Below are 8,449 nucleotides of genomic sequence, written 5' to 3' on the forward strand. Positions count from 1 at the left end.
CCAACATACCAAGGGCAGATACTTTAGGGGATTCTAGACCAAAACAAGCATGGATCTGAGGTAGAAACCTCAGATCTGGACCTCTAGCTCGAAATGGTTACTTATCATGCCAAAATGTCCAAAACTCACACATAAGAATAGATCTTGGTGCAAAGGGAGTCCAAGCAACACCTTATTACCTCCAATTGGTCTGAAATGTCTTCTCAATCTCGGATCTACAGTCCCTTCTTGCACCTCCAAGGCCTTTCTTCCTTCTCCAAGCTTTAATGCACTCTTCAAGGCAAGATCTAGCTCAAAAACGGATATGGTGGCTAGGGTTTGGTGTTCTGGGGTAGAGAGGCAGTAAAGGAACCCTAGGGAGGAGAATGAGACGTTTAAATAGGCTCCAAGTCCCGGATTTAGGGTTTTCCTCGTTCAGACCCAACTCGCCGAGTTCACGAGCCGACTCGCCGAGTTAGTCACTTACTCGATCCCCCGGATCCCACTCCGACTCATCGAGTTCCTCCCTGGACTCGACGAGTCCACTCCTTGACTTAGGGTTTCTTTCCTTTTCTTGGCCTTTCTTATTTTGGGTGTTACAATTAGGGTTTTTTATACGCTCTTAGAAAAATACGAACAATAATGAATTTTCTCACCTGTCTACATATCGTAATGTGTTTAGAGTGTGTTCGCAAGATCCAAAATTTGGTGAAATGCATGAGATCGTAATAGTTCATGAGTTTCCAACGAAGGAATCTCGAAGAACTTCAGTGAGTTTACTTCCTCTAAAAGGAATATGGCCATGGTCGTTATCAAGTGCTCTGATACATTCCTAAATGAATTTCCTGGTTATATGCTTGACTTTTTGATCCCAGGAGCTGATCAATGATGACAAATTGAAGCTTACAAATACACGAGAGATCATTGTTGATCGATCTCGATGAATCGATGATCATGAATCGGGCGTTTTAGGGCTTCAAATATCGCAATTGAAGGTGACCACAAACATTTTCGATCTATAGGTTTGTAAAATCTTCACCGATGATCTGGATATGAAAGATTGTTGATTGGTAGCCGACGTTCATTGTCGACAGGCATAGAGGTGGACCGATTGAGGGAGGATGGAGACGAAGGGAAGAGATACGGTGGAGAGAGAGAGAGAGAGAGCGAGAGAGAGATCTGATAAGGAATGGTGATAGGAGACGTATGTGTATGAGTCAATTTCTATAACCCCAAAATGCCCCTGATTCCATATAATTCTGATGCCCCCGTCCCTTTATTTTTCCACTTATTTACAAAAATGCCACAATGCATCTTGACCTTTTTTTTTTTTTTGATCCAACGCTCCACTTTTAGTTTTCGGGTTGTCGGAAAACTATAAGTTCTCAAATGATCATTCCTCTCTCTCTCTCTCTCTCTCTCTATATATATATATATATATATATATATATATATATATATATATATATATATATATATATATATATATATATATATATATTAGTTTTCGAACCATTTATCCGCTTCCACCCTACCCACTTTGATATTTTTTGGTTTTCCAATTTTAAACCTATTTTACATTGAACCGAACCAAAAATTAGCTCCTATATACGGATCTGATTTCTAATTTTACTAAATCTCATTTTTTAGTTTTCGGTTTTCGATACCAGGTTTGAACCCGATTTCATCTATATTTTATCGGCTATCTTCAATTGAAAAAATATTAAAAGCATTTCATGCAATTCTTTTATTTTGCAATTGCATAAAAGATGTTAAATCCAAAACGAAATGGATCAATTGGTATTTGTTGATCATTTAGTTAAACAAATTAAAAAAACATGTCATTCTTTATATTTTATAAAAGTAATTTTAATTTGTTGACCATAAGAAAACTTATTTATGTTTGACATGACACAATTACTTTATGTTTCAAAAGAATTTAAATTCTTTCGAAACAAAAATCTAACTTATAAGTTATTTTAAAAAAATTTATTTTTATTATTTTATTGATTTTTTCAAGAATTCTTTAAAATATACCTATTATAAATTATAAAAAATTTAATATTTTATATGTCTTTTATATCAATTTATATATTTGAAGTAATTTATCTTTATTAGTTTTATCATAATTATTTTTTTATCAATCATACATAACTCACAAAATAAATAAGTTTTTGTTTAAATAATATCGCACCCTTACAGATCCCAAAAAGTCATGTACCCCTAAACTTTCCAAAACTTTTATCAAAAAGAGCCCAAAGGGCCGCCAAGCAGTCAACAATGGTACATTGTCTGCCCTTATTTAACGGTCTAGATATCTCCGTCCTATCCATCCAACGGTCACGATCTTTCTCGTTCATCTCAACGACCCCTCTCCAAATCTCTGATCATAAATCACAATCAGACAACAACTTATATTAACAAGAATCACATTGCTGATTACTCTCTCACTTCCCGCAATTTTCTCTCTCTAAAACGAGCCATGGCTGCGTCTTCTTTCGCTCTCTCCCAAGCTGCCACCACCCTCTCTCCCTCCGCCGCTCTCCGCCATGAATCTTCCACTAATATCACGCAACCACCTTCTTCTATATCCACCCTCTCCATCCCCACTTTCTCCGGCCTCAAATCCACCTCAACTCCCTCCTCACGCGCTGTCACTCCCCGGCGTGTATCCGCTTCTCGCCGACGTATCATATCTTCGGCCGCAGTGGAGTCGCTTCAGAAGACCGATACGTCCCTTGTTGATAAGTCTGTAAACACGATCAGATTCTTGGCGATTGATGCTGTTGAGAAGGCTAATTCCGGTCACCCTGGTTTGCCCATGGGTTGTGCTCCGATGGGGCATATTCTATACGATGAAGTAATGAGGTATAACCCCAAGAATCCATATTGGTTCAATAGAGATCGCTTTGTTCTCTCCGCCGGACACGGGTGCATGCTTCATTATGCCCTCCTCCACCTTGCCGGCTACGACAGTGTTAAAGTAAGCTCTTAAAATTCCTTTTTTCCCTATTTGATCTGCGCCTTTGACCAAAATCGATTTTGACTTCGATGAGAAATGAGTGAAAATGCGATAAATCATAAATTGGATCATATGTATATTTGTGTTTGGATACATGTACAAGTACTTTGAGTTGATTTTGGATCTGGGGTTTTGAAAAAGTTCTAATTTTATCCCTCAATTCAAGTTATGCCATTCAGTCCTTTTGATCATTTTCATTTACAAGTCGCTGTCCAAAAAGATTGCTTTTTACGACTCAATCAAGCTCGTTAAGCTCTCCCTTTTGATCATCTCATTTTCTTTCTGTTGCTTGAAGATATATTAATGTATACCAATTATACCATATGTATTACGATCCAAAATTTTAAAATAAAATTTGCATCTTCTAAGTTCTTTAACTATAATCTGTTAAGGGTATGTGCTTAAGGGAAAGAAAATTTGTATCGTATCATTGTATGCCACAATTTTTAAGTTCTTTCACGATAATCTAATCTTGATTTTTTCCTTTATCTGGAACATGATTGTACATTCAAAGCAAACTTTTGAATTCTTTCACTATAATCTTTGTTTCTCAATGGTTATTTTTTTCATTACAAAAGCATATAATTAGACTTTCATCCATGGTAACAAGTAAAGTGGATTGATGATATAGGAAGAAGACTTGAAGCAGTTCCGTCAATGGGGAAGCAAAACTCCTGGCCACCCTGAGAACTTTGAAACCCCTGGTATCGAAGTCACTACAGGTCACTCCACTTTTCTCTTACATATACATATACATATACATACACATATACATATACATATACATATACATATACATATACATATACATATACATATACATATACATATACATATACATGTCATGCATAGTTATCCTATTTTTAATGATAAGGATTAGATGGACATTTAGTTGTTTTGGATAGACTAGAGACTGAAAGCGAGTCTATGTCACACCTTTTTAGGTGTGACAAAACTTGCAGCTTTTGTCACAGTTCCATTAGTTGCAGTCTAATGCATGTCAAACACAGTAAAAAAACCATTATGTTTTGTCCAGCTTGACATATTCTTTGCTTCAAAGAAAATGTGATTTTCCTTCCTTATATCCACTAAACCTTAAACCCTAAAACCCTAAACCCTAGGCACACCTGTGTTTGAAAATTTTCAGGTCCACTTGGTCAAGGAATTGCCAATGCAGTTGGTCTTGCAGTTGCAGAAAAGCACTTGGCTGCTCGATTCAACAAGCCAGATGCCAAGATTGTTGACCACTACACGTACAATCTCAATCTCTTTCTCCATTTTACTTTTTGCAAACATAAAAAATGAATATGAGAAAATACCCATGTGTTGTGTACTTATGTTGCTTTAGATATTGTATCCTTGGTGATGGTTGTCAAATGGAGGGGATTGCAAATGAAGCTTGTTCACTCGCGGGTCACTGGGGACTTGGGAAATTAATCGCTTTTTATGATGATAATCACATTTCCATTGATGGTGACACTGAGATTGCTTTTACTGAGAGTGTTGAAAAACGTTTTGAAGCCCTTGGATGGCATATTGTTTGGGTCAAGAATGGGAACAATGGTTATGATGATATTCGTGCTGCGATTAAAGAGGCAAAGGCTGTTACTGATAAACCAACTTTGATCAAGGTAAGTAACTTTGTGACTTTGAGTCATGTTTGTTTGTTTGTTACACAGGACATGACAGAACAAAATAGGTGGTACTGCGTTTGGCTGAACGGGCATGGAAGAGGAGGGCATTCACGTCTTTTGCACAAATGAGAGATCGATCCCACCCTAAAAATGGTGGGACAAAAATTGCAGTTTTTGTCCCATTGACATCAGTAGTTACATATCAGTCCAATACATGCCAAACACAGTACAACAGCCGTTCGCTACATAGACCAGAGCATGGAATACATTTCACGTGTACTTGAGAAAAATTGCAAATTTTTGTCATACCCAAAAAGTTGTAACGAGGTGGGACATGGATTCGCTCTACATCTCTCATTTGTGAAAAAGACGTAAATGCCCTTATCATTCTCATCATCGAAAATAGCCCTAAAAAGCTTGAACAGTCTTATCCAGTTCAATCGTGTCCCGTGTAACACGGGACTGGATTGGATTGGACTGGACAAGTTTTCAAGGGCTATTTTCGATGATGAGGATGATAAGGGCATTTACGTCTTTTTCACAAACAAGAGATCAAAAGCGAATCCATGTCCCACCTTGTTACACCTTTTTGGGTGTGACAAAAAATTGCTGTTTTTTGTCACATTGGCAACTATAACCTGCTTTATTTTATAATTTATACCGTGTAAAAACCGAGTGTTTGATTGGTCTTACTCTTAGGTGACAACAACAATTGGGTTTGGGTCACCAAACAAGGCGAATTCATACAGTGTTCATGGAGCTGCATTGGGTGCAAAAGAAGTAGATGCAACAAGACAAAACCTTGGATGGCCTTATGAGCCTTTCCATGTTCCTGAGGATGTGAAGAAGTAAGTGAAAGAGATTATGATTTTATTATTTTAATCCCAAATCAATGAGATTCGGAGAAAGTAGATAACAAGTGTTGAAATAAATGAAACTTTGTAGGCATTGGAGTCGCCATACAGCTGAGGGGGCAGCTCTAGAAGCCGAATGGAATGTGAAATTTGGTGAATATGAGAAGAAGTATGCAGAAGATGCAGCCGAGTTGAAGTCTATTGCTGATGGTGTATTCCCAACTGGATGGGAGAAAGCTCTTCCTGTAAGATTTTTTTAATTATAATAATATGAAAGAAATAGCTGTGTACTTTCATTTCTTCTTATTATAACATTGTAGTTTGAAATATCTACTTAGTTATAGCAATGTTATCCAATTATAAAACAATTTTCGTTGCTATAATTGGGAGATGTTTCAAACTACAATGTACTAATAAGAAATAAGTTGAAAGAATGAGGATATAAGTTTTTAGATTTTTCAAATACAATGCATTGATAATAAAAAAGTTAAAAGCACATGTTGTAATAGAAAGAAATGGAAGTAGGATGCTATCATAAACAAGTACGTTAAAGTACATTGTTATTGTGCATTTAGCCTATAATTTGAAGTTAAATGCAATATATATAACAACGTACTTTCATTTATTTGTTTATTATAGCATCCTGCTTTCGGTTCATCTTGTTACGACATTTTGGTTTGAAATATTTACCCAATTATAGCATTTTCATCAAATACGAAGCCCTTGATTGAGTAGATTTTTGAAGTACAAGACACTACATGAAAAAAAAATCTAAGTACAATGCTACAAATGGGTGGATTTTTCTAAGTACAATGTCTTGAAAAGAATTTTTTTTCCTCTTTTTTGAAAGTACAATGTTTTAATAGAAAGAAAGAAAGCTCATAGTTGTTTTTTGCGTTTAGCCTAAATTAAACTGGTTAAAGGCAAGAAATAGCAACAACCATTACTTTATTTGTTTATAATAGCATCTTACTTTCATTTTTTTTATCACAACATTGTAGTTCAAAAAATCTACCTAATTATAACAATATCATCCAAATGCAAACCTTTTTCTTTGTTATAATTTTGTATGTTTTTCAAAGTACAATAGTATAGTAAGAAAAAAATTGAAAGTCATATACTCTTGTAATAGAAAGAAATGAAAGTAGGATGTGTTATAATAAACAGATAAAGTGAAAGTACGTTGCTATTTCATACATTTACCCTAACATCGAATAACTTTTGGTTGATTTCTATAGAAATACACGCCCGATATTCCCGGCGATGCAACCCGAAACCTCTCCCAATCATGCCTAAACGCATTAGCACCCGTTCTCCCAGGGCTCCTCGGTGGAAGTGCCGATCTCGCCTCTTCCAACATGACCCTAATGAAAATGTTCGGTGACTTCCAAAAGAACGCGCCGGAAGAACGAAACGTCCGCTTCGGTGTCCGTGAACACGGAATGGCCGCCATCTGTAACGGCATCGCCCTCCACAGTCCGGGATTCATCCCGTACTGTGCTACTTTCTTCGTTTTCACCGATTACATGAGAGGCGCTATGCGCCTCTCAGCTTTATCTGAAACCGGGGTCATCTACGTGATGACCCACGATTCCATCGGGTTGGGTGAGGATGGCCCCACCCATCAACCCATTGAACACATCGCCAGTTTCCGGGCGATGCCAAATATTTTAATGCTCCGGCCGGCCGACGGAAACGAAACGGCCGGAGCATACAAGGTCGCAGTAGAAAACCGTAAGCGACCGTCCGTCCTTGCCCTTTCGAGACAAAAGCTGCCCAACCTGCCCGGAACGTCAATCGAAGGTGTAGCGAAAGGTGGTTATATTGTATCCGATGATTCTTCGGGCAACAAACCCGATGTTATCTTGATCGGGACCGGGTCCGAGCTTGAGATCGCGGTTAAAGCTGCGGATGAGCTTAGAAAGGATGGGAAATCGGTTAGGGTTGTGTCGTTTGTGTCATGGGAGCTTTTTGATGAACAATCTAATGAGTATAAAGAGAGTGTACTTCCGGATAGTGTCACGGGTCGGGTCAGTATTGAAGCCGGGTCAACTTTTGGGTGGGAAAGAATAGTTGGAAGCAAAGGGAAGGCGATTGGGATTGATAAATTTGGGGCAAGTGCACCTGCGGGAAAGATATATAAGGAGTATGGGATAACAGTTGAAGCTGTTATAGCAGCCGCTAAGGAAGTTTGCTAAGTTTCTAATAGGTAAACAATAAAACGAAGAACGGAGAGTTTAGATAAAGTTCATGTATTGTTTGAGTTTTGGTGAATTTTGTAATTTGATACTTAAAGATCTTTCTAGATTTTGTATTTTATGTGTTTGATCGTTGATGAGTCATGAGATGTTTTTGTCCAATTACCTTTCAAGTAGATTTTCCTATCTAAACGTAACCCAAATCTACTAATTAAGAAGTTAATTGGTCAAAATCGTTACCAATAGTTATGATTTTGTGCGATCTAAACTAGTATATCGTGTTTCCTTTTGTAATTACACTATGGATTTAAATCGTAAAGAAAGCTTTTCCTATTTTGAATTTTGAGGTGTAGGATCTAGAAACAAATGAAGTGAGTAAAGCAACCATTCTAGTTACTGTAATGGGGATGCATATAAAAATGCATATCTTGGATTTGGTAGATTTGTACATGCTTAGTACGTAATGAACTAGTGTGAAGCATACATATAAATATAAAGTACTTTGCGAAGATTATGCATTGTAGTTGCATGTACTTCCACATATTATATATTACTCCCTCCGTTCCAATATTATTGTCCACAGACAAAAAACACACATATTAAGAAAATCATTAATTATCACTAACTTTATATAATAAAATGACAGTTTTGTCCTTATTTTGCATTTAATGTTCCATTAAATGCTTAGTTGGTTAAGTAATAATGAGAGGGTATTTTGGTAAAAATGTTATTTATTTTTAGAAGTGAACTATTATTTTGGGA

General features: G+C 36.9%; 1 protein-coding gene across 1 annotated transcript; it reads left to right on the plus strand.

The window, feature by feature from the left end:
- The first annotated feature begins 2,372 nt into the window (after positions 1-2,372).
- Positions 2,373-7,831, plus strand: LOC111921640 (transketolase, chloroplastic). Its single transcript, XM_023917230.3, has 7 exons — positions 2,373-2,962; positions 3,633-3,723; positions 4,149-4,254; positions 4,350-4,632; positions 5,335-5,483; positions 5,581-5,734; positions 6,728-7,831. The coding sequence occupies exons 1-7, from the start codon at positions 2,462-2,464 to the stop codon at positions 7,685-7,687; spliced, it is 2,244 nt and encodes a 747-aa protein (XP_023772998.1). The 5' UTR covers positions 2,373-2,461; the 3' UTR covers positions 7,688-7,831.
- Positions 7,832-8,449: the final 618 nt, after the last annotated feature.

The sequence above is a fragment of the Lactuca sativa genome, chromosome 3 (genome assembly GCF_002870075.4).
Source record: "Lactuca sativa cultivar Salinas chromosome 3, Lsat_Salinas_v11, whole genome shotgun sequence".
NCBI classification, from domain to species: domain Eukaryota; kingdom Viridiplantae; phylum Streptophyta; class Magnoliopsida; order Asterales; family Asteraceae; genus Lactuca; species Lactuca sativa.

Bases quoted from the DNA above. Each gene is read 5' to 3' on its own strand.
- LOC111921640 (XM_023917230.3), top strand. From the start codon at position 2,462: ATGGCTGCGTCTTCTTTCGCTCTCTCCCAAGCTGCCACCACCCTCTCT. The intron at 2,963-3,632 runs GTAAGCTCTTAA...TTGATGATATAG, and splicing joins CCGGCTACGACAGTGTTAAA to GAAGAAGACTTGAAGCAGTT. The intron at 3,724-4,148 runs GTCACTCCACTT...GAAAATTTTCAG, and splicing joins TGGTATCGAAGTCACTACAG to GTCCACTTGGTCAAGGAATT.